This window comes from Eptatretus burgeri, chromosome 2, assembly GCF_056783735.1.
Source record: "Eptatretus burgeri isolate ZD-2024b chromosome 2, Ebu_testis_v1, whole genome shotgun sequence".
Classification (NCBI taxonomy): domain Eukaryota; kingdom Metazoa; phylum Chordata; class Myxini; order Myxiniformes; family Myxinidae; genus Eptatretus; species Eptatretus burgeri.
Window position 1 is genome coordinate 18,727,378 of NC_140962.1, and position 25,863 is coordinate 18,753,240.

The 25,863-nt window shown below is 50.0% G+C and overlaps 1 protein-coding gene across 3 annotated transcripts in view; it reads right to left on the reverse strand.

Moving 5' to 3' along the window:
• Nucleotides 1–25,863, reverse strand: part of LOC147031515 (caspase-8-like) — a 119,762-nt gene that overhangs the window by 16,803 nt on the left and 77,096 nt on the right. For 2 of the 3 annotated variants that reach the window (XM_085864317.1, XM_085864333.1), the window contains exon 9: nt 20,446–20,575. In XM_085864317.1, coding sequence (XP_085720443.1) covers nt 20,446–20,575 — 130 coding nt within the window. The remainder of the gene's footprint in view (nt 1–20,445; nt 20,576–25,863) is intronic. The other variant, XM_085864325.1, reaches the window with a different exon arrangement.

Below are 25,863 nucleotides of genomic sequence, written 5' to 3' on the forward strand. Positions count from 1 at the left end.
TTGACTGAGCTTGAACAGCTTTGTACAAAAGAATGGGCAAATATTGCCCAATCAAGGTGTGCAAAGTTGGTCGAGACCTATTCCAACAGACTCGCAGCTGTAATTGCTGTCAAAGCACAGCAATGAAAGCAATGCTGTCAAAAGAACCCTTCCGGTTCTTGGTTTGGAGCGTCGGCAGGTCTCTTTCAGGGCTCTCTGCTGAGGATCCCAAAGTTAAGTTTCCGGTCGTTATCTGTCCCGTTTTAACTGTTTATTTTCTCATCTACATGTTACTGTGTGTTCCTATTTCAGTTTTGTTTCAAAAATCGTGCTATTTTGTGAGTTTTCCTCGACCTTGTCTTATAGGGTTGCTTGAGGCCTACCCATCTTTCCCCTCTTGGTGTACGATCGTGTTTATTTGTATTTTCTCCCCATTACCTTCATTTCCAATCTTCCCCACTTTCCCAATGTCCCCCATCCCTCCCAATGAAACACTCTTTCTTGTCTTAAATCCCCCCTCCAAAAAAACTACCTTTCTCCTTGCACACTCACGAGTCCCGATCCTTCTTCTTCTTCCTGCCGGCACACCATCTTTATTCTACTGAGCTAACCCTCTCTCGCCATTACCTTCACGATTTCTTCCTGCAACCTTCCATTCCCGAATCTTACCTAATCTTCAAAAATCCATTAAAAAATAATAATCTTCCTTGTATCCTTTCTCTCTATACACCTCCTGAAAACATGTGTCTGTCCATTCTTCCTGGTACTTTTCATCGACCCAGAAGCTTCACACTGCATTTACCGTTCCAAATTCACCACACTTCCACGATTTTACTTCAACCTTCCCTTTTCTGAATGTTATGCAATCCTGATTTAAAATAAATAATTTCACTTGACTATACACCTCCCATAGCCAAGTGCCCCTCCCATAACCATGTGATCTGTTTACACCCCCTGCGTTTACCAATCCAATTTCACCATTCAACTCACGATTTTTTTCCACACCACTTCCATGACCTAATCTGATGAAAACTCTCTCAAACAATAATAATAATGCTTCATCTTCCTCTTTCACATGAGTGGTACTCTTTACTGTATCATAATGCACTACTCTTCTACTATTTAAACAGACTGCTCTCAATTCGACCTTTCCTTCAGACCTTGCCTAAAAAAAATCAATGAAAACTCTCGAAAACAATAATAATAATGCTTCATCTTCCTCTTTCACACGAGTGGTACTCTTTACTGTATCATAATGCACGACTCTTCTCCTATTTAAACAGACTGCTCTCAATTCGACCTTTCCTTCATACCTTGCCTAAAAAATCCAACTGTTACAGTGTTTCTTCTCTCCATTCTTTGAATTCGCCTTTATTGCATCCATCAAGAATTGTGTTTAATCGCGTCTCTGATCTAAAACTTAACCAGAGAGTTGGTGTCAAAGCCACCCAATGCTCGCCTGTTTATACATTTATCGTTTTTAAAAGAGTAGTCTAATAATATTTTTTTTATAAAGCATTGCAGTGAAGTCTGATCCAAATAATTTTAAAGCAATATATGTATTTGTATATTGTAATCAGTAAACTAGTACACATATTAAATGAATGGCAAGCGTCTAGTATAAACAGGCGAGCATTGGGTGGCTTTGACACCATCTTAGGTTGAAACAAATTTTTTTTTAATCATTTGTTAATTTAAACTTCACTACACCAATAGTATACCCCAAAGGAACCTCCATGCCAAATATCAGCATCCGAGAACACATATTAAATGAATGGCAAGCTTCTAAAGAACTTGCACCAAAAACTTTAACATTTTCACGCTGACGCTCACGCTCACGCCGGGGGTATCGCTACAGCTCTCTGTTCTTCGAACAGGCGAGCTAAAAAAAAACACCAGTTTGCTATGAACGTTCGCTTTCCATCAACCATTCTTTTTTTTTCCAATTTCAGTGCCAACTCTCAAAGCAACCATCACACTCTTCTCCATCCAAGCCTCCCTCACACCTCTCTCAAACCCCCACCACTCACCTTTCTCCCTCAACTCTCCCCACTCACCCTTCTCCCACCATTCACCGCCCTCACAGTTGCCCCCCCTCATCCACAAAGCTGCCTCCTTCTGCTGCCCTCTCACCTCCATCTCATCACTCCACCTCCTCAAATCCTCAACTGCCTTCCTGCCCTCTCTCTCCCCCAGCACCACAGAGCCTTTTCTCCTCCTCATCCAGCCCCCTCTCCTAGCTATTCTGCAATCTCCCACACTCTTTCAACAACCCTCCTTACCTCCCCCCCTCGTCGCCTGTCCTACCCTCCCCCTCCCATCCCACACCCTGCACCCAAAGCCTCCTCCCCTCCCTCTTCATTTACAGTGTGGACCTCAAATATCCAGGGCCTTTACTCAAACTTTTCAGATCTTTCCATACAGGTTGCCACTGACAAACCAGACATAATTATCTGCCGAATAGAAACTTTCCTCCCCCAAGACGTGTTTGACTCCCAAGTATATCTCTGGTTACTCCCTCCTCAGGTATGACAGACCTGAGCCTCATCCTGGTGCAGGAGTTGCTCTCTTCATCAGACTCTATTCCTCACTCTCCATGCACTGCCCTCACTCCCCCACACCCCCAGGAATACTTCTGGCTATGGCTTCCCCTCCACTTCCACCTCATGTTTATATGTGTACTGTACCGCCCATCAAACAGTGATGACTCCATCTACACCTCGCTATCTGACAACATGGACCAACTTCTATCTTCTCATCCAAACTCTCTCTTCCTCATATGTGGTGAATTCAATTGTCATCATGCCAGTTGGCTGGGTGTGGGTACCTCTCTCACCTATCATGGTACTTCACCAAAAGCTTTCTGCGACTCATTGGGACTGACTCAATCGGTCAATTTCCCGACCCGGTTCTCAACCAATGGTACTCCATCTCTTCTGGATTTGGTTTTGACAAATTCCCCTGACAATATCTGCTGCTCTTTCTCCGCTCCAATCGGTTCTTCTGACCACGTCCTTGTCAAAGTGGACATCTCTCTGGCTATTATCAGAGAACCACCTCACCGCCGTCAAGTCTGGCATTTCACTCAAGCCAACTGGCAGGGTCTCCAAGCAGCCATCAAACTTATAGACTGGTCTCCTATCGCTACCTTCTCCAACATCAACTCATCTTGGCAATTCTTTCAAAGAAACTTGCTCTCCCTCATGCACAGATTTATCCCCTCGCATCTTCAGTTGTCCTACCCTTCCTCCCACCCTTGGTTCACTGAAGCTTGTGGCGAGGAAGTTGTCCTGAAACAACTTGCCTTTACCTCATGGAAAGCAAACCCAACTGAGGGCAATCTCAGTTTCTTCCATAAACCTTGGAACAAGTGTGTATCTACCCTCAGGAAAGCCAGAAAACAACATCTTTCTAAGCTCGTCTGAACTTTCAAACCTCTCTCCCTCCTCAAAATCCTGGTGGTGTATGTTCCCCCTCCATCCCTCCCTTACTGAAAATGGTCGCACTGCTAATACCGCACGTGAAAAGGCTGAATGCCTAAACTCGGTGCTTGCATTGAAATATTGTGTCCAAAACCCATCGCTTTCTCCACCCACCTTCCCCGGTCGAACCCAACTGTCCCTAGACTCTGTGTCCTTTTCTCCTCACAAGGTGGAGAGCTTGCTGTCAAACCTCGACTCAGATTCTGCAACCGGTCCAGACGGCATCAGCCCACGTGTCCTAACAACCTGCTCCTCTGCTCTTGCTCACCCTCCCTCTCTCTGTTCTATTCACCCTCTCATTTGCTCCAAGTCATCTGCCATCTCCTTGGAAATCAGCAAACATTACTGCCCTGCATAAAAAGGTGCAAAACAGATGCATGCGACTACAGACCAATCAGCCTTCTCCCAATCATCAGCAAGGTTACGGAATCCATCATCGCTTCAGACATTAAATCCTTCCTCTTCTCCAATGGCTTGATTTCCAATCATCAATTTGGTGTCAGACCAGGTCACTCAACCCTGGATATGCTGCTTCTGCTCTCCCAACAACGGATGGAGGTCCTCAATGCTAGACATGAAATCAGAGCCATATCCCGAGACATATCGTGTGCTTATGGCACCAAATTCCTGCCTGCTCACCTGGCACCCTGCCCTGCTCACCAAACTCTCTTCCTATGGTAGCCAAGGCCATCTCCACTCATGGCTCGCAGACTTCCTCTCCTGTCGCAGTCAACGTGTGGCCCTAAATGGAGTTCTTTCATCCCCTCTTCCTGTCCAGGCTGGAGTTCCTCAAGGTTCTTTTTTTGGGCCCTGTTCTTTTTCTGGTTTTCATCAATGATCTCTCCGACTCTCGAGAAAATCCTCTTTATCTCTTTGCTGATGACTCCCCCTCTGCCGTACCATCTGTCATCCCTCAGACCAGCATGCAGCAGCTTCTTCGCTCACTGCAGATCTGGATAAAATCACAAACTGGTCCAACACGTGGAACATGTCTTTCAATCTGGACAAATCTCACACTCTCACTACGTCTCTCCGAAAGGACCGTTGAGAACCCCCGCGACCCCCAATCTACTTTCTCAACAATCCTCTGGAAGAAGTCCTTTCTTTCAAGCTTCTGGGTCTCACTATCTGCCATGACCTTTCCTGGGAAAGCAACATTTCAAACCTGGCCTCCAAAGCCAGTCGCCGACTGGGAATCCTCCGTCGTGTAAAGTCCTTCCTCGGCCCACCTGAGCTCCTGACCAATTACAAAGCTTTCGTCCGCAGCCTGATTGAGTACTGCTCTCCCCTCTGGGCTGGTGCTCCTGCCTCCCATCTTTTTCAGCTTCACACTGTAGAAACCCAAGGCATTTCAGATCATTCGCATCTCCCACAATGAGGCTGAGTCTTTGGGCCTCTCACTCTCGCACCGCAGGCGGGTCGGTGGTCTTTCTGTCTTCTGCCATCTCTTCTCCAGCCTCGCCCCCCTGCACTCTCTGCGATTTGTCCCCACCACATTTCCACAGGGCGCTCAAGGTCCGCCAATAACCCTTTTCTTGTTAAACTCCCAAAATCCAGGCTCACTGCTCACCTTCACTCTTTCATTCGTATTTTTTTCCCACCTTTGGAATAAACTCCCTCATTCTATTCAATCCCATCCTTCCCTCCAGGCCTTCAAAACAGCTGTTCACCACCACCTATCATCCCCCATCCAAATACTCGATCTTTTCTACCCCCATTAATTCACCCAAGCCCACCTCCTTCAAATTCCCTGCTTTCCTTCCTGAAAGTCCCTGCAATGTCCATCTTGTATTCCCCATGTTCTCCGCCCCATTCCTCTCCCTTCCACAGATCTCCTAATGTCTCTGTTCCCCACCATGTTGTCCTTCCCACTCCCGCCCCTCTTGTCTCATGCCCCCCTTGCTGTGTGTTGTGTGTTAGCTCTCAAACGAGCCTCGACAAGGTATACAAAAAAAAGAAAAAAAAAAGGTGCTTCCACCAAGTGTTAACTCAGGTGGTGCACACTTTTCCAAGCAAGATATTCTAGTTTTGTTTTGTGGAATTTGTTGTTTAGTATGTGTAAATAAAGGTGGAAAAAAAATCTGATTTTATGCAATTTCATTCCAGGCGAGAGGAGTTACCTCTCTCTCCCCTCTCCCCCATCCTGATCACTCTCTCTACCTCCCTCCCTCCCTCTCCCCCACCCCGATCCCTCTCTCCCTCTCCTTCTCCCCCACCCAATCCCTCTCTCCCTCTCCTTCTCCCCCACCCAATCGCTCTCTCCCTCTCCTTCTCCCCCACCCAATCCCTCTCTCCCTCTCCTTCTCCCCACCCGATCCGTCTCTCCCTCTCCTTCTCACCCACCCCGATCCCGATCCCTCTCTCCCTCTCCTTCTCACCCACCCGATCCCGATCCTCTCTCGCTCTCCTTCTCACCCACCCGATCCCGATCCTCTCTCGCTCTCCTTCTCACCCACCCGATCCCGATCCTCTCTTGCTCTCCTCCCCCACCCCGATCCCTCTCCCTCTCCTTCTCCCCCACCCCGATCACTCTCCCCCTCTGCCTCTCCTTCTCCCCGACCCCGATCTCTCTCCCCCTCCCCACCCCGATCCCTCTCTCCCACCCTGATCCCCTATCTCCCCTGATCCTCCCCTCTCACCCGATCTCCCTCTCCCACGATCCCTCAAGTCTGTCTCTCTTTCTCCCTCTCCCCCACCCCGATCCCCCTCCCTCTCTCTACCCCCTCCTCTTTCCCTTTCCCTCTCCCCTCTCTCTCTCCCTCCTCCCCCTCTATCAGTATCTCTGTCTCTGTCTGTCTCTCTCTATCAGTATCTCTCTCGATGTCTCCCTCTCCCCCTCCCCTCTCCCTCCCCCTCTCCCTCTCCCTCACCCCGATCCCTCTCTCCCTCCTCCCTCTCTCCCCCACCGGATCCCTCTCTCCCTCTCCTTCTCCCCCACCCGATCCCTCTCTCCCTCTCCTCCCCCACCCGATCCCTCTCTCCTCCTTCTCCCCCACCCGATCCCTCTCTCCCTCTCCTTCTCACCCACCTGATCCCAATCCCTCTCCCCCTCTGCCTCTCCTCCCCCACCCTGATCCCTCTCCCTCTCCTTCTCCCCCACCCCGATCCCTCTCCCCCTCTGCCTCTTCCCCGACCCCGATCTCTCTTTCCCTCTCCCACTCCCCCACCCCGATCCCTCCCTCCCAACCAAATCCCCCTCTCTCCCCTGATCCTCCCCTCTCACTCGATCTCCCTCTCCCATGATCCCTCATGTCTGTCTCTTTCTCTTTCTCCCTCTCCCCCACCCCGATCCCCCTCCCTCTCTCTCCCCCTACCCTCCTCCCCCCTCTCTCTCTCACTCTGTCAGTATCTCTGTCTCTCTCTATCAGTATCTCTCTCGATGTCTCCCTCTCCCTCTCCCCCACCCCGATCCCTCTCCCTCACCCCGATCCCTCTCCCTCTCCCCCACCCCGATCCCTCTCCCTCTCCCCCACCCCGATCCCTCTCCCTCTCCCCCACCCCGATCCCTCTCCCTCTCCCCACCCTGATCCTTCCCTCTTCCCCTCCCGATCCTTCCCTCTCCCCGATCCTCTCCCCCACCCTCTCCCTCTCCCCCTCCCCCACCCTCTCCCTCTCCCCCACCCTCTCCCCCTCCCCCACCCTCTCCCTCTCCCCCCACCCTCTCCCTCTCCCCCACCCTGATCCCTTCTCTTTCTCCCCCTCCCTCTCCCCTCATTCTCCCTCACCCCACCCCGATCTCTCTCCCACTCTCCCTCTCCCTTTCCCTCACCCCGATCTGTCTCTCTTCCTCTCGCCCTCTGTCTTCCTCTCCCCTACCCCGATCCCCCTCTCGCTTCCCCACCCTGATCTCTCTCCTCCACCCCGATCCCTCTCCCTCTCCTCCACCCCGATCCCTCTCCCCCTCTGCCTCTCCTCCCCCACCCTGATCCCTCTCCCTCTCCTTCTCCCCCACCCCGATCCCTCTCCCCCTCTGCCTCTTCCCCGACCCCGATCTCTCTTTCCCTCTCCCACTCCCCCACCCCGATCCCTCCCTCCCAACCAAATCCCCCTCTCTCCCCTGATCCTCCCCTCTCACTCGATCTCCCTCTCCCATGATCCCTCATGTCTGTCTCTTTCTCTTTCTCCCTCTCCCCCACCCCGATCCCCCTCCCTCTCTCTCCCCCCTACCCTCCTCCCCCCTCTCTCTCTCACTCTGTCAGTATCTCTGTCTCTCTCTATCAGTATCTCTCTCGATGTCTCCCTCTCCCTCTCCCCCACCCCGATCCCTCTCCCTCTCCCCCACCCCGATCCCTCTCCCTCTCCCCCACCCCGATCCCTCTCCCTCTCCCCACCCTGATCCTTCCCTCTTCCCCTCCCCGATCCTTCCCTCTCCCCGATCCTCTCCCCCACCCTCTCCCTCTCCCCCTCCCCCACCCTCTCCCTCTCCCCCACCCTCTCCCCTCCCCCACCCTCTCCCTCTCCCCCCCACCCTCTCCCTCTCCCCCACCCTGATCCCTTCTCTTTCTCCCCCTCCCTCTCCCCTCATTCTCCCTCACCCCACCCCGATCTCTCTCCCACTCTCCCTCTCCCTTTCCCTCACCCCGATCTGTCTCTCTTCCTCTCGCCCTCTGTCTTCCTCTCCCCTACCCCGATCCCCCTCTCGCTTCCCCACCCTGATCTCTCTCCTCCACCCCGATCCCTCTCCCTCTCCTCCACCCCGATCCCTCTCCCCCTCTGCCTCTCCTCCCTCACCCTGATCCCTCTCCCTCTCCTTCTCCCCCACCCCGATCCTTCTCCCCCTCTGCCTCTTCCCCGACCCCGATCTCTCTTTCCCTCTCCCACTCCCCCACCCCGATCCCTCCCTCCCAACCAAATCCCCCTCTCTCCCCTGATCCTCCCCTCTCACTCGATCTCCCTCTCCCATGATCCCTCATGTCTGTCTCTTTCTCTTTCTCCCTCTCCCCCACCCCGATCCCCCTCCCTCTCTCTCCCCCCTACCCTCCTCCCCCTCTCTCTCTCTGTCAGTATCTCTGTCTCTCTCTATCAGTATCTCTCTCGATGTCTCCCTCTCCCTCTCCCCCACCCCGATCCCTCTCCCTCTCCCCCACCCCGATCCCTCTCCCTCTTCCCCACCCCGATCCCTCTCCCTCTCCCCCACCCCGATCCCTCTCCCTCTCCCCCACCCCGATCCCTCTCCCTCTCCCCACCCTGATCCTTCCCTCTTCCCCTCCCCGATCCTTCCCTCTCCCCGATCCTCTCCCCCACCCTCTCCCTCTCCCCTCCCCCACCCTCTCCCTCTCCCCCACCCTCTCCCCCTCCCCCACCCTCTCCCTCTCCCCCCACCCTCTCCCTCTCCCCCACCCTGATCCCTTCTCTTTCTCCCCCTCCCTCTCCCCTCATTCTCCCTCACCCCACCCCGATCTCTCTCCCACTCTCCCTCTCCCTTTCCCTCACCCCGATCTGTCTCTCTTCCTCTCGCCCTCTGTCTTCCTCTCCCCTACCCCGATCCCCCTCTCGCTTCCCCACCCTGATCTCTCTCCTCCACCCCGATCCCTCTCCCTCTCCTCCACCCCGATCCCTCTCCCCCTCTGCCTCTCCTCCCCCACCCTGATCCCTCTCCCTCTCCTTCTCCCCCACCCCGATCCCTCTCCCCCTCTGCCTCTTCCCCGACCCCGATCTCTCTTTCCCTCTCCCACTCCCCCACCCCGATCCCTCCCTCCCAACCAAATCCCCCTCTCTCCCCTGATCCTCCCCTCTCACTCGATCTCCCTCTCCCATGATCCCTCATGTCTGTCTCTTTCTCTTTCTCCCTCTCCCCCACCCCGATCCCCCTCCCTCTCTCTCCCCCCTACCCTCCTCCCCCTCTCTCTCTCACTCTGTCAGTATCTCTGTCTCTCTCTATCAGTATCTCTCTCGATGTCTCCCTCTCCCTCTCCCCCACCCCGATCCCTCTCCCTCTCCCCCACCCCGATCCCTCTCCCTCTCCCCCACCCCGATCCCTCTCCCTCTCCCCCACCCCGATCCCTCTCCCTCTCCCCACCCTGATCCTTCCCTCTTCCCCTCCCCGATCCTTCCCTCTCCCCGATCCTCTCCCCCACCCTCTCCCTCTCCCCTCCCCCACCCTCTCCCTCTCCCCCACCCTCTCCCCCTCCCCCACCCTCTCCCTCTCCCCCCCACCCTCTCCCTCTCCCCCACCCTGATCCCTTCTCTTTCTCCCCCTCCCTCTCCCCTCATTCTCCCTCACCCCACCCCGATCTCTCTCCCACTCTCCCTCTCCCTTTCCCTCACCCCGATCTGTCTCTCTTCCTCTCGCCCTCTGTCTTCCTCTCCCCTACCCCGATCCCCCTCTCGCTTCCCCACCCTGATCTCTCTCCTCCACCCCGATCCCTCTCCCTCTCCTCCACCCCGATCCCTCTCCCCCTCTGCCTCTCCTCCCTCACCCTGATCCCTCTCCCTCTCCTTCTCCCCCACCCCGATCCCTCTCCCCCTCTGCCTCTTCCCCGACCCCGATCTCTCTTTCCCTCTCCCACTCCCCCACCCCGATCCCTCCCTCCCAACCAAATCCCCCTCTCTCCCCTGATCCTCCCCTCTCACTCGATCTCCCTCTCCCATGATCCCTCATGTCTGTCTCTTTCTCTTTCTCCCTCTCCCCCACCCCGATCCCCCTCCCTCTCTCTCCCCCTACCCTCCTCCCCCTCTCTCTCTCTGTCAGTATCTCTGTCTCTCTCTATCAGTATCTCTCTCGATGTCTCCCTCTCCCTCTCCCCCACCCCGATCCCTCTCCCTCTCCCCCACCCCGATCCCTCTCCCTCTTCCCCACCCCGATCCCTCTCCCTCTCCCCCACCCCGATCCCTCTCCCTCTCCCCCACCCCGATCCCTCTCCCTCTCCCCACCCTGATCCTTCCCTCTTCCCCTCCCCGATCCTTCCCTCTCCCCACCCTGATCCTTCCCTCTTCCCCTCCCCGATCCTTCCCTCTCCCCGATCCTCTCCCCCACCCTCTCCCTCTCCCCTCCCCCACCCTCTCCCCCTCCCCCACCCTCTCCCTCTCCCCCCCACCCCCTCTCCCCCCACCCTCTCCCTCTCCCCCACCCTGATCCCTTCTCTTTCTCCCCCTCCCTCTCCCCTCATTCTCCCTCACCCCACCCCGATCTCTCTCCCACTCTCTCTCTCCCTTTCCCTCACCCCGATCTGTCTCTCTTCCTCTCCCCTACCCCGATCCCCCTCTCGCTTCCCCACCCTGATCTCTCTCCTCCACCCCGATCCATCTCCCTCTCCTCCACCCCGGTCCCTCTCCCCCTCTGGCTCTCCTCCCTCACCCTGCTCCCTCTCCCTCTCCTTCTCCCCCACCCCGATCCTTCTCCCCCTCTGCCTCTTCCCCGACCCCGATCTCTTTCCCTCTCCCCTCCCCCACCCAAATCCCCTCGCTCCCCTGATCCTCCCCTCTCACTCGATCTCCCTCTCCCACGATCCCTCATGTCTGTCTCTTTCTCTTTCTCCCTCTCCCTCTCCCCCACCCCGATCCCTCTCCCTCTCCCCCACCCCGATCCCCCTCGCTCTCTCTCCCCCTCCTCTCTCTCCCTCCTCCCCCCTCTCTCTCTCACTGTCAGTATCTCTGTCTTTCTCTATCAGTATCTCTCTCGATGTCTCCCTCTCCCTCTCCCCCACCCCGATCCCTCTCCCTATCCCTCTCCCTCTCCCCCACCCCGATCCTTCCTCTTCCCCTCCCCGATCCTTCCCTCTACCCGATCCTCTCCCCCACCCCTCCCTCTCCCCTCATTCTCCCTCACCCCACCCCGATCTCTCTCCCACTCTCCCTCTCCCTTTCCCTCACCCCGACCTGTCTCTCTTCCTCTCGCCCTCTGTCTTCCTCTCTTCCTCTCCCCTACCCCGATCCCCCTCTCGCTTCCCCACCCTGATCTCTCCCCCACCCCGATCCCTCTCCCTCTCCCCCACCCCGATCCCTCTCACTCTCCCTCACCCCAATCCCTCTCCCTCTCCCTCACCCCAATCCCTCTCCCTCTCCCCCACCCCAATCCCTCTCCCTCTCCCTCTCCTCCACCCCGATCCCTCTCCCTTTCCCTCTCCCTCTCCCTCTCCTCCACCCCGATCCCTCTCCCTCTCCTCCACCCCGATCCCTCTCCCTCTCCTCCACCCCGATCCCTCTCCCTCTCCTCCACCCCGATCCCTCTCCCTCTCCCCCACCCCGATCCCTCTCCCTCTCCCTCTCCTCCACCCCGATCCCTCGTCCCATCCTCAACCCCGATCCCTCGTCCCATCCTCAACCCCGATCCCTCGTCCCATCCTCAACCCCGATCCCTCGTCCCATCCTCAACCCCGATCCCTCGTCCCATCCTCCACCCCCATCCCTCGTCCCATCCTCCACCCCCCTCCCTCGTCCCATCCTCCACCCCCACCCCACCCTGATGTCCTCTCTCTCCCTCTCCCTCTGCCGGAGACCTCCATCTCGTCACCCCCTCCCCTCACCCCTCACCTCTCCCTCCCCTCACCTCTCTCCCTCCCCTCACCTCTCCCCCCGCCCCTCCCCTCAACTCGCCCCTTCCCCTCCCCTCACTGCTCCCCTCTACCCCTCCCCCACTCACCCCTCCCGCATGTGGCCAGCACGAGATCTCTCGTTCACTCTATCTCAAGATTCAAATTGACTGACTTTTGGAGATTGCAACATCTGACACAGCAACAATTTGCTTGGTGTCACTGCTCGAACAATTTAGTGTCCCGAGCTCGACTTGATAAATTCTATGTTTCCGATCACTTCCTTCACCTCGTTTGAAAAACTTCTATTATCCCATATGGGTTTTCCGATCAGTTGTAATGCAGTTTCAATTGCCATTTGCTGAGGTGGTGAGTCCATATTGCAATTTCAAGACAGCACTCCTTCAAAACAAGTTCTTTGTTTCTTCTTTTAGGACCTTTTGGGCACATTACATGGCAATGGATCAGGATTTCTCTTGTTTGCGTCTGATGGCACAACGTTAAAGCTCAAATTAGAATTTTTTGTCAATTTCTCACAACACAGAACTCGAGATCGTGACATCGACATAGACCAGGTGAAGACATTCTTCACGAGCAAAACAAGATGTCCTCTCCTAATAATAATGGGCAGCGACAAACGTATGAAAAGAAAGCCCTTTTGAATGAATTATTGGCTGAGCGTGCAAAAGGTGCACTTCTTCGGATGAGAATGGTTCACTTGCAACAACTGAATACTCATAGCAGGCTCTTCTTTTAGCTATAAACTGCCTCAAAAAAAAAAAAATCAAAAACAAATATTGCCCTTGCGTTCTGCTGATGGAAAGATTTTGACTGATCCGAGTGACATTAAACTTACAGCTAAAAATTTATTTTTTCACCTCTACTCCTCCAAGCCCACTTTTTGAGGCCATATAAATTCATTTACTAATCCATAGCCCAAGAGCACACAAAGGTTTATTTGTGTTTTGTTTGCCAAAAGGTCTGAGAGTTGTTTCCAGAGTGAAAATGTCTGGAGAATTCGAATATGCTGGTCTGATAAAAATCCACTTGGACAGTTTTCCATAAATCGCGTTTTTATAGGGGTACCCTATAATTTCCCATGAACGCATTTCGGTTCGTAAACGTTCCGAACGAACTTTATAAGTAATTAATTTTGACTCAAGCGCAATAGCTACACCCAAAAATGAGATATCATGCTAAAGCTCATCATTGGCCGGATTCTATGAATTATTCTGTTTCTCAATTCGACTTCAAAAAAGTTGGATTAGCCTGATTTCAATGATTAACCCCAATTTTACTTACCGGCGCGTTTTATCATCTAATATTTTTTGTGTATTTTTTCCAATCCTGAAGTTTTCAAGAGGATTGTTTACAAAACAAATGTACTATTTTGAACAACTATCATTCCCCTTTCCTATGCAAAAACAATCACGCAAAACGGTTTATATTTTTTAGAGTAATGACTAAAAGAGTATACATGGGGTTACTTGGAAAATATCGCTGTTTGAGATTTGCACAATTCTCAAGCAAAATATTATGTTTTATATTGATATAGTGTATATACTACCTCAATGTTCTTTGCAAGTGGAAAAGTTCTTGTCTGAGTAGTATACCCAGATAATTGGTTATTTGGTATACTCTATTTTCAGTGAAATAGATGGTCAGACGTCAGTTTCATTTTTTGTTGCACAAATGTGACATACTCCAACTATAGCAGATGCATGTATAATATTCTATCTTCTGTTGACCAGACTACGATGTTTATGTATAGCACGCGTATACCCTGTATAATGAATGTAGTTGGTGGTGGTAGAATAGCATTTTTTTTCTTTCAGGTTCACCAACAGCAAACAAAATGACATCAAAACGTACATGCATTCTCCATATTCATGGTAAAACTCCCGAAGAAGTCAGTCGAGCATATAGAACAAATGACCGGCAGCTCTTCATTTTCTCCTTGGGCCAAATATGTCCCATATTCTTTGCTGGGAATTGTCCCAACTATGCTCGATGACTGGTTCGTTATTATCACAATCTGATGAACCTGGCCAACACACATCCTGGTGTTCGAGAAGCCTTAGAAAATGGAGCTTTATCTGTGAGAAGAACCAACAAATCATTCTCGCGAACTCAAGTCGACATCACCCTTGAGCAGACAGTGAATGCTGATGCTGCATCAAGGCTGACAGGAATCACTTCGTTCAGTCAGTCCGACAGTGCGAGACAGCGGTAGATGGTCACTAGAGCTGCCAGAAGTTGTATTGTTGGAAGCCTCCTCGACAAAGCTGGCTTGAAATTGAAGGAAGACGTCTCCAAATCGTTGAAACCGTATCGAGTCACCCGAGACAATAATGATCTCTCTGAGCTGCTTGACGCAATCAAGAACACCATGAACCCGTTTGATCAGAATACGAATGAAACCCTCCACTGCATCATGACTGGCACCAGTGAACCAAATGATATCAAGGAGGATCTCTTGGGGTTGAAAATGAAAGGCCAGGAGTTGTGTGATAATTTCACAGCAGAGAGCTTCAACGATCAAGCTCGCTTCGAGAAACCAATGAGCAGAAGGAAGATCAAGAACTTTGCGAGTGCTGCTGTGAAGAAAAACATCACCACCAAGGACCAGAAGGTAGTCGAACTACAAGGGACCAGAGACCTGTTTGGAAGGCTACTCTACATCAGTACGTTGGAAAGGATAGACATTGAGAAAGTCTTTCAATATCCACTGACTCCAATTCCACTCGCGCTGGCACACGTAGATGGTAGCATCAACAAAACTGACAAGTCAAAGCTTCTGCACAAGCTTGAGGAAATGGTTGAAAGCGAGAAACCAGGAGATATTGACGTCACATTAGTCAATGCGATGTTCCTGCTACACACATTGTAGAATCTCCCTCCCACATTTGGTGGGGTAGCTGAAGTAATCCTCTGACAGTTGTGTGAGATGTCACCACGCACTGATCTTGTTTGTGATACGTACATCACTCCGAGTATCAAAGAGGCTGAGCGAAGCAGACGAGGGTCAGAAGAAATGACGTTTGCTGTGACAGGTCCTGAACAGAAGCGGCCTCAGAATTGGCAGCTCTTGAGTAATGTTCCTTCAAAGCAGGATTCCTTCGCTTCCTTGCAAACGAATGGAAGAACAACAGATATGCTAGCATCCTGAAGGATCACATTGTGGTCATGGGTCTGGATGGTGTCTGCTACACGTTCAGAGAAAACGAAGGGAGTGTATTCAGAGAAGACACAGAGGCATTGAACTGCCAACATGAAGAAACTGACACTCGACTTGTTTCATCTTGATCATATCATGCAACTATCACCAGCCACAACGATGAGGGTCAGAAACAATGACACGGACGTCCTCATGGTTCTGTTGTGCTACACAGGTGCCGCACACGACTGCCCAAACGTATGGATGGATGTTGGACTCAGCAGTAACAACATGAGGCGATGCATCAGTATTCCCAAACTGGTTGATGAATTGGAGTCGACTGTCCTGCAAGCTCTTCCTGGACTTAATGCATTTACTGGTACCGACTTCACAGAATCCTTCATGAACAAAGGAAAACAGAGACCCTTTGACATCATGATGAAACACGAACAGTTCATCTTAGCGTTTGCCATGCGAGGGGAGCACCACAATGTGCTTGATGAAAGTTTCGACAATTGAACATTTTGTATGTTCGCTGTATGGGAAACACAACTTGCTCACCGTTGACACTGCCCGCTATGTTATGTTTCAACACACATATGCGCCAAGACAGCTGGGGGATCCACTGGAGAAGATCAAGGGTGTAAACCCAAGCAGCATGCCACCTTGTCGATCTGTTCTGATCAAGAAAATCAAGAGAGCAAATTATGTTTCCTCTTTGTGGAAGAAAGCTGCACATTAAGATCCATCTAGCTTATGTGGCCAGCCGTGCCAACACGGATGGATCCTGGTTGATGGAAGCTACGCAATCGACTGGTTTGATGGTGATCAGATGCCATGCCAGATAAGCCAGATCCTCAGTGAAAAGGAATCCATCATCGAATCGGAAGACGACGAGGATGTGGAAATGTCGCATGGAGAACTTTTGTATGGATCAGATGAATCGGGCGTGGACGACGATGATTGGAGATGAGCAAAATGGAAAGCTCATTGTGTGATGACGGTTCAGATACATTCATGGTTTCATTATAAAACCGAAGATTACCAAGACACTTATCCAGCTCTATAGGAACATATTGAACAAAAGTCAATAGATTTGCATGCTCATTTTCCAAACTTCTCAACACATTGCTATTAATGCACATGGATGACAACCATTTAATTTACTAGACAGATATATCTAATCATGATTACGTTGTTATACATTGTTAACAATTTTGTCATATTATGATAATGTCAATAAATCACTACATTGTAATTAAAACGTAGCCTCGACTTATTTTACATTTACATGTATATTCCAAGAATCATCGAAAATTGCGATATTTTCCAAGTAACCCCATGTATACTCTTTTTTTTTTTCATTACTCTGCAAAACCGTTTTGCGTGATTGTTTTTGCATAGGAAAGGGGAATTATAGTTCTTCAAAATAGTACATTTGTTTTGGAAATAATCCTCTTGAAAACTTCAGGATTGGAAAAAAAATACACAAAAAATATAAGATAAAACCTATAAAGTTTGTTCGGAACGTTTACGAAACGAAATGCGTTCACGGGAAATTATAGGGTACCCCTATAAAAACGCGATTTGTGGAAAACTGTCCAAGTGGATTTTATCAGACCAGCACATTCGAATTCTACAGACATTTTCACTCTTGAAACAACTATCAGACCTTTTGGCGAACAAAACACAAATAAACCTTTGTGGGCTCTTGGGCTACCATTGCCTACACTTACTGAAGCCCAGAACTTGATTGTTGAAGGTGAAATAACATTAGATGAACTTGAGAGTGTTGTTTAAAGCTTGCCCATCAATAGAGCACCTGGTATAGATGGATTGCCAGTTGAATTCTAGAGCCTGATGTTGGCTTAGTGGTTAGGGTAGTGGCTTGGGATCCTCGGGTCCTGAGTTTGAGCCCCGTTTTCCGGTGAATTAACACCAGGGGGTTGACTCAGCCTGTCACCCTTCAGAGGTCGGCGAAATGAGCAACAGTGTCCTGGTAATATGGACACTGTATCAGCAGCATAGCTGCATCCCTAACCGATGATGCAACCAGCAGCCAAAAAGGCAGCACACGAAGGGAAGTTGAATTCAACAGCACTTTCTGGGATCTGCTGGGACCGTGTCTATTAATTGTATTTCTAGAAAGTACACAGGCTGGTGAACTTCCATTAAGCTGTAGACATGGTATCATTTCATTGATTCCGAAAAAGGAGATCTTCAACCTCTTGAGAAATGGTGCTGAATCTCTCTACTTTGGGTCGACTATAAAATCCTGTCCAAGTTACTTGCCAATCGCTTAAAGACTTTAATTGGGCACAATGTATCTCCTGACCAGTCTTGTTGTATTCCCAGTAGATCGATATTTAACAATCTTCTTTCTGTTCGTGGTTTGATGTCGATTTGTTATTGTCAGCATGTTAACACTGGCCTGATCTTCCTCGATAAAGAAAAGGCTTTTGATGGTATTGACCATCCCTATTTATTTGAAGGGGTTTGGGTTTGGTTCTTTCTTTATTTCTTGTATTAAAATTGCTGTATCAAAGCAATTTCAGTTAAATAAACATCAATAACAGTTTATGTTCACCTTTTCCAGTTCAGCGAGGTATTTGACAAGGTTTCCCCCTCTCTCTGGGTGCCTGTATTCCCTTGCTATTTGAACCCTTGCCGATTCATTTACACAAAAAGCTTTCTGGTTTTTCGGTGGCACCTCTTGTTAATCCTGTCAAGGTGCTTGTATACGGTGATGATGTGTGTGTGTGATTGTCAACACTCAGTCTGACATTGCTGTCCTTACAAGTGCTCTACATGAATTTAATCAGGCATCTTCTGCTACTGTTAATTGGAGAAAGAGTAAAGCCTTGTGTCCTGGTCCTTCAGGGATATTTATCCCACCTTCTCTACCTGAAGCCTTGCAGCGGAGGTATGATGGTTTGAAGCATCTTGGGGTATTCCTTGGGAACGAGACCTTCTCTTTAAAGAATTGGGATCAACTGGTTGATCAAATATCTCACACCCTTAATCATTGGAAAAGGTTGTCCAGCCTCCTGTTTTATAGAGGTAGAGTGCTGATAATTAATAACTTAATATTATAGTATAGTATGGGATGACTGTCTTCTACCCCTCCCCCAAATCAAATCGCGAATCCTTGTGAATTTTTTTCTGGAATGGCATGCACCGGTTTCGAGCAGATCCGAGTTTCCCATTAACAAAAGGCGGTCAAGGGCTCGTGGACATTACCAGCTGACTACCTTGCATCAACTTCTGCACAAGTCCTGTCTTGGCGGGCCCTGGCTTCATGCTTGCTGCAGCAATCCAGGAAGCTCAGGTGTGGCCCTGAGCTCTTCCTACTTGACCTGTGGCAAATCGACACCTCACTATTGCCCTCCTATCAAAGTCTCCTGAATGCCTCTCAACATCTTATTCCAGTACGAAACAAGGATTCGTATAAATGTTGTAATCTTATGTGTGAACCTGTCTTTTACAATAGCCTGTTCCATCATGACTACCAAAGTAGTTCACCAATTTATTTTTTCATTGAATCTGGTTTCTTCCTTGTTCAGGATTTTGTTAATCGTACTTATTCTGGATGGCAGATCCCGAACCAGATTTTGGAAGTTTGCCATGTTAAGTCAGCTCGTTTAATTGGACATCTACGTTCAATTGTTCAAGTTTTCAATTATTTTAATTTATCGTGGCCTCCATTGCATGGTACTCAAGATGCAAGTACAACACATCCTGACTTCCCCGACGTTTGTTTTTCTAGCGCTCCCTCCACAAAGCCTTTACAAACCTGTACAAAGACTGCTCTGTATGTTCAATGTCTTAATGTTGTTATAGCTGCCAACCCCGATAGCACACTGACCACCCACTGGAAAGAACTTCTGCCTGAAGGCATTCCATCATCTGCCTGGTCCTCCATGTTCATCATCTGTGTCTAAACGTGATGGAGACATACAGTGGAGGCTCGCAACACTACTCCTTTCCTTCAAACGCGTTTTTAAAAAAAGACTGAACCTTGCGTTATCTGATGAATGTCCTTTTTGCAGACACTCCGAGGACATTTTCCACGCTTATGTTGGATGCCAAAGGCTGGTTCCGCTTTTTCAACTCTTGAAATTTATTTTCCAGAGATTTAGTTTGTGTTTTTCTTTCCATTATCTTGTGTACTGTGTGCCTGTATCTTGCAAGAATGTCGGATCTCAAGTAGCAAATTTCCTTACAGCTCGCTGAAGCAAAACTCTCGATATACATTACTCGGAAGAATGATTTTGGGTGTTGATTTGGAAGAATGCAGTGCCTTGCTAGCCTTTAAAGGCTCTGTACGTGCCCGTCTTAAAATGGAATTTCATTTTTACCCAGAGACGTCTCAAGTTAATGATTTCATTCAGAAATGGTGCAAAGTTGAAGTTTTGTGCAAGGTGGAGGGAGATGAATGATCTTTGCTACTTTAATTAGTTCTCATGGATTTCTGTTCCTTAATTGTTCATCTATATTGATTGGAATTGTTTATTACTCATTTCTTAGTTTAAAACTTTTTGTAATAAGATTTCAAAAGTCTATATCCATCACGCACGCACGTGCGCACCTCTGTCTCTGTCTCTGTATATATAATAAATGTGATGGGTCAGGGTCAAGTGTTCATTCAAAGTGGGATGTCTTCGTACCTGGTCATCACTGCCAGCAGTTATAAAGTGACAGTTATAGTTGTGTCTATTATTAATCATATAACACATCAGTACACAAGCACCACACAAAACAAGTCCTAGTGAGGGTGTGCAATCTCTGATTGCTCCTTTTCTTGTTTATTTTTGAATTAGAATGCCATGGAATGACCAATTGAACTGCTCTATACACCTGAACATGGCATGCTTTTAGAAACATGGGAATTCTTCCAAATTCTTTGGAGTTAAGTAGCTCAATCAACTCATGAGATCGTAACTAAATATAAATCAAATTCGCATTTTGAATAGCTTTCAGGGCTCCACTGCTGAGCCTGCTGGGGAAGCATAGAGCTCTTTTATATGCCCCCCTCCCCGTCCCTCCAATTGAAATTCTTGACTATGCCATTGCCCGTGGTGTGCTATTATTGACCTTTTGCCCTGGGCGCCATAACCATAATTACGCCACCAAGTGTAATCTAACCTCAATTAATAATTTGTACAGATGATCTTTGACAACTAGTCAAATGGGTTTGTTGACATGTGCTAGCTTTTTCACGGTGATCAACATTTAATTATATAAGGCTATTGTATTGGAAAAATGAAAATACAATAAAATGTCAATAAAAAAAAAACACATTCTGATACAAAACAACAAAATAAACGCATTTGCAAATCAAGTAAAATTGACCAACCTCTGTCAACATCAGTGCCTGTCCTGTCTTTAATATCAGGATCAAGTTTTCGTGCCTGGGAGAACTCTCTGTTGTTGATAATAATGCAGAACCCTCTCGGAACGCGATCCATGGGGTACTTGGGCAACTGCTTTCACAAAGCAATGGACACAGGATTTCAAACACAAACAAACAAAAAACCACCAGCAGAAGGTTGAAAGATAAAAGCAGTCAACTCCTAAAATACACCCAGACAAGTAGAACTTTAAATCATGTCATGAATTCTCAGTTTAATGGCACAAATAGCTAACATTGGTGTTGCTTCTTTCTCACAACATATCCTGGCCCAGGGAAGAGTGAAATGACAGAGGGTTAAAAAGAGAACATACTGACAATGGGTCAGTGGGCCACTTATACACAAAAACAAGCAAGGGAACGACAAATAAAGGAAGAGAGACAGAGAGAGAGAGAGAGACAGAGAGACAGAGAGACAGAGAGACAGAGAGACAGAGAGACAGAGAGAAAGAGAGAAAGAGAGAAAGAGAGAAAGAGAGAAAGAGAGAAAGAGAGAAAGAGAGAAAGAGAGAAAGAGAAAAAGAGAGAAAGAGAGAAAGAGAGAAAGAGAGAAAGAGAGAAAGAGAGAAAGAGAGAAAGAGAGAAAGAGAGAAAGAGAGAAGAGAGAGAGAGAGAGAGAGAGAGAGAGAGAGAGAGAGAGAGAAAGAGAGAGAGAGAGAGAGAGAGAGAGAGAAAGAGAGAAAGAGAGAAAGAGAGAAAGAGAGAAAGACAGAAAGAGAGAAAGAGAGAGAGAGAAAGAGAGAGAGAGAGAGAGAGAGAGAGAGAGAGAGAGAGAGAGAGAGAGAGAGAGAGAGAGAGAGAGAGAGAGAGAGAGATGTCAAGGAATGACTTGGACCGGTGGTGGATGCCCAGTCTGTGGCTAGCCTTGGAGGCCAGTTCAGATATATGGTCAGCCCAGGAGAGGTCATGGCTGATATTGAGACAGAAGTTAGGAACACTGCACTTCTTCCAGTGACTGACTGATGGAAAATAGATAAGTGGATTTGTTTAATGATACTTCTGGAATAACAGGATACAATTTCAAGATTTACCAGTATTAAAAAAATATGCATCGTTTATTGGACCAGCATTGAATCAATTGCAAATCAGCAGAGGGGGACATAGCTGCTGTCAGCCTGTCAGTGAGAGGTGCTGCTGCACAACACTGTGTGTGTCCTGTAGTACCACCTGTACTTGGTGTGATAAAGTACCACCTGTATTTGTTGGGCGGTTTTCCATCTCTCTCCCAGCAGTAGTTCAGGCAGAAATTCTGAATTTGTCCATAGTGCCAGCGATGGTTCGCAGACTCTTCACAAAGGACATCGTGAGATCTTTGACGTCCACCAACTAATGTTGGCAGATGGGACATCAGTTAACAGTCCCTGTGACATTTTTGAAGAGAAAAAATCTGCAAAAAGGAAACGAGGATTTTCCAGAGCATCGGAGAAGGTACTGCAGCTTCCACTCGAAGGAGAGAAGATTCAGTTGAGAGCTTTTCAATGACAGCAGGAGTGGAGGATGTCAGCAAGCCAGAAATGAAGGTGGCCTTGTATGCAACAGGCTTTGAGCTTAATAAGCAGAGCAAAGGCCATCTCCACTCATGGCTCGCAGACTTCCTCTCCTGTCACAGTCACCGTGTGGCCCTAAATGGAGTTCTTTCATCCCCCCTTCCTGTCCAGGCTGGAGTTCCTCAAGGTAGCGTTCTGGGCCCTGTTCTTTTTCTGGTTTTCTTCAATGATATCTTCGACTCTGGAAAATACTCTATATCTCTTTGCTGATGACTCCACCCTCTGCCGTACCATCAGTCATCCCTCAGACCGGCAAGCAGCAGCTTCTTCGCTCACTGCAGATCTGGATAAAATCACAAACTGGTCCAACACGTGGAACATGTCTTTCAATCCGGACAAATCTCACACTCTCGCTACGTCTCTTCGAAAGGACCATTTAGAAAACCCACCCATCCACTTTCTCAACAATCCTCTGGAAGAAGTCCTTTCTTTCAAGCTTCTGGGTCTCACAATCTGCCATGATCTTTCCTGGGAAAGCCACATTTCAAACCTCGCCTCCAAAGCCAGTCGCCGACTGGGAATCCTCCGTCGTGCAAAGTCCTTCCTCGGCCCACCTGAGCTCCTGATCACTTACAAAGCTTTTGTCCGCAGCCTTATGGAGTACTGCTCTCTCCTCTGGGCTGGTGCTCCTGCCTCCCACCTTTCTCGGCTTCACGCTGTAGAAACCAAGGCATTTCGGATCATTGGCATCTCCCGCAATGAGGCTGAGTCTTTGGGCCTCTCACTCAATCACCACAGGTTGGTCGGTGATCTTTCTGTCTTCTACCGTCTCCTCTCCAGCCTCGCCCCCCTGCTCTCTCTGCGATTTGTCCCCACCACATTTCCGTAGGGCGCTCAAGGTCCGCCAACAACCCCCTTCTGGTAAAACTACCAAAATCACGAATCACTGCTCATCTTCACTCTTTCATTCCTCTTTTTTTCCCACCTTTAGAATAAACTCCCTCACTCTATTCATTCCCATTTTTCCCTCCAGGCCTTCAAAACAGCTGTTCACCACCACCTCTTATTGTCCCCATCCAAATCCTCGATCTTTTCTACCCCCGATAATCCACCCAAGCCCACCTCCTTCAAATTCCCTGCTTTCCTTCCTGAAAGTCCCTGTAATGTTCATCTTCTATTCCCCATGTTCCCTGTCCCATCCCTCTCCCTTCCACAGATTTCCTAATGTCTCTGTTCCCCACCGTTTTGTCCTTCCCACTCCCTCCCCTCTTGTCTCATGCCCCCCTTGCTGTGTGTTGTGCGTTAGCTCTCATAAGAGCCTCGACAAGGTATACAAAAAAAAAGAAAAAAAAAGTGCCAATCTGTGTCTTATGCCCGAGATATGTCCAGGGAGACAACCCAAACTTCTTCGTCCTCTGACCATTGCTGAGAGAGAAATAGCCGCATGTCCATAGTTGAGGGACTGAGATAGAATACAAACTAATCGTCAGGGAATGGTATACGAAGAGGAAAGATGTGATGTCAGCAGAAGAAGCAAGACTGCAGAGCAGGAATTGACAATGTTGCCAATGATGCTGTCTTGGCCGATGAAGTCGAGGCTGGACAGAACTTTCTCCAGGTTCTGCTGTGTGAAAGAAACAGCAACCAACAACGGCACTCGGTGGAGCGCACTCCTCTGACAGGCTGAATAGTTCACGTTTGGTGTCCCACTGATAGGCTGGATCTGCATCCGGGGCTGAACCAAAATCTGAATCGATTTGTTCTGGTCACCTACCCGAACCATCCACCAAGTTATATCATAATCCGTCCAAATTTTTCAAGATATCACACTGAATATCGTTTATGGCCCCATATCTCAAAGAAGATTCAATATGGAAATTAGAGACACCATGTGAGAGGAATGTTTCTGTTATGCAAACCATGTCTGGAGGTGCAGCAGTCACCTGTATAGAGAGATCAGTCAATTTATAACGAAGATCTTGACTATTAGTGGTCCATACTATTGGGGAAGGGAGGGGGGGGAGGATTAAGATCAGAGGGTGAGGAGGTCCCAGCAGGACAATGTGTGGCAGAGGGATACAAAGGAGAGGGAGTAAGTGATAGTACAGGGGTGTGGAGGGGGTTGGGTCGGGGTGGAGGCAGACGATTGGCGGGGTTGGGGGTTGAGTAGGGGTGGAGGAAGATGATTGATGGGGTTGGGGGTTGGGTTGGGGTAGAGGCAGACGGTCGGCAGGGTTGGGGGTTGGGTCGGGGTGGAGGCAGATAGCCGGGGGGATGGAGGCTGAGTAGGGGTGGAGGAAGATTGGCGGGGTTGGAGGCAGACGGTCGGCAGGGTTGGGGGTCGGGTCGGGGTGGAGGCAGATAGCCGGGGGGATGGGGGCTGACTAGGGGTGGAGGCAGACGGTCAGGGGTTGGGTCGGGGTGGAGGCAGAGAGTCAGGGGATGGCGGCTACGTACGGGTGGCGGAAGTTGATCGGTGGGGTTGGAGGTTGGGTCAGGGTGGAGGCAGACGATCGGCGGGGTTGGGGGTTTGCTCGGGGTGGAGGCAGATAGGCAGAGGGATGGGGGCTGAGTAGAGGTGGAGGAAGACGATCGGCGAGGTTGGGTCGAGGTGGAGGAAGACGGGCGGGGGGGTGGGGGGTGGGGTCAGGGTGGAGGCAGACGGTCAGCGGGGTTGGGTGGAGGTGGATGAAGACGGTCGGCGGGGTTGGGGGTGGAGGAAGACCGTTGGCGGGGTTGGAGTTGGGGGTTGGGTCAGGGTGGAGGCAGATGGTCGAGGTGGGGGGTGGGTTGGGGTGAAGCTAGACAGTTGGCGCAGTTGGGGGTTTGGTCGAGGTGGAAACAGAGGGTCGGGGGGATGGGGGTTGAGTCGAGGTGGAGGAAGATGATCGGCGGGGTTGGGGGTTCGGTAGCGGTGGAGACAGACAGAAGGGGGGTTGGTTCGGGGTGTTGGGTCGGGGGAAAGGCAGACGGTCGGGTGGGTTGGGTCGGGGGTGTCGGCAGACGGTCGGGGGTTGGGTCGAGTTGGAGGTAGACGGTCAGGTCAGGGAGGCGTTGGGTCTGGGGGGAGGCAGACAGTTGGGGGTTGTGTCAGGATGGAAGCAAATGGTCGGGGGTTTGGGTTGGGGTGGAGGCAGATGGTCAGTGTGGATGGCAGCGGAAGCAGAGACACGTAAGCTGGGTTGGGGGGGATTGGAGTATGTGGTGAAGTTTGGAGAGTGGAGAATGTGGGTGGGGGGAGCGGTAGGGTGCGGCATGTGGGTTGGGGGGGAGGGGGTGACACGGGCAGGGAGGTTAAAGGCACATGGGCGGGGGATGGTGGCTAATGCTATCTGATGTACCATACTCTGATACAGAGCGTTGCTTCTGCTAAAGCAGTTTCTTGGCTTGTGGTCACGCTGGGCAGTTTTCCATGCCTCTCCAGCAGTCGTTAGGGCAGAAATTTGGAATTTGCCCATGGTGCAGGCAATGGCTTGCTGATTCTTCATGAAGGACACCATGACATCTTTAACACTGACCAACTAATGCGGGCAGATGGGACATTCGTTCAACGTCTATCCGAGGAATGGCATATATTGGATCACCTTGACTGAAACACCAGGAGTAAAAAAAAAAATATTGTCGAGGCTCATATGATAGCGAACACACAACGCACAGCAAGGGGGGCATGAGACAAGAGGGGCGGGAGTGGGAAGGACAAAACAAACAGTGGGGAACAGAGACATTTGGAGATCTGTGGAAGGGAGAGGGATGGTGCGGGGAACACGATGGACACAAGATGGACATTACAGGGACTTTCAGGAAGGAAAGCAAGGTATTTGAAGGTGGGTTTAGGGTGGATTAACGGGGGTAGAAAAGATCGAGGATTTGGATGGGG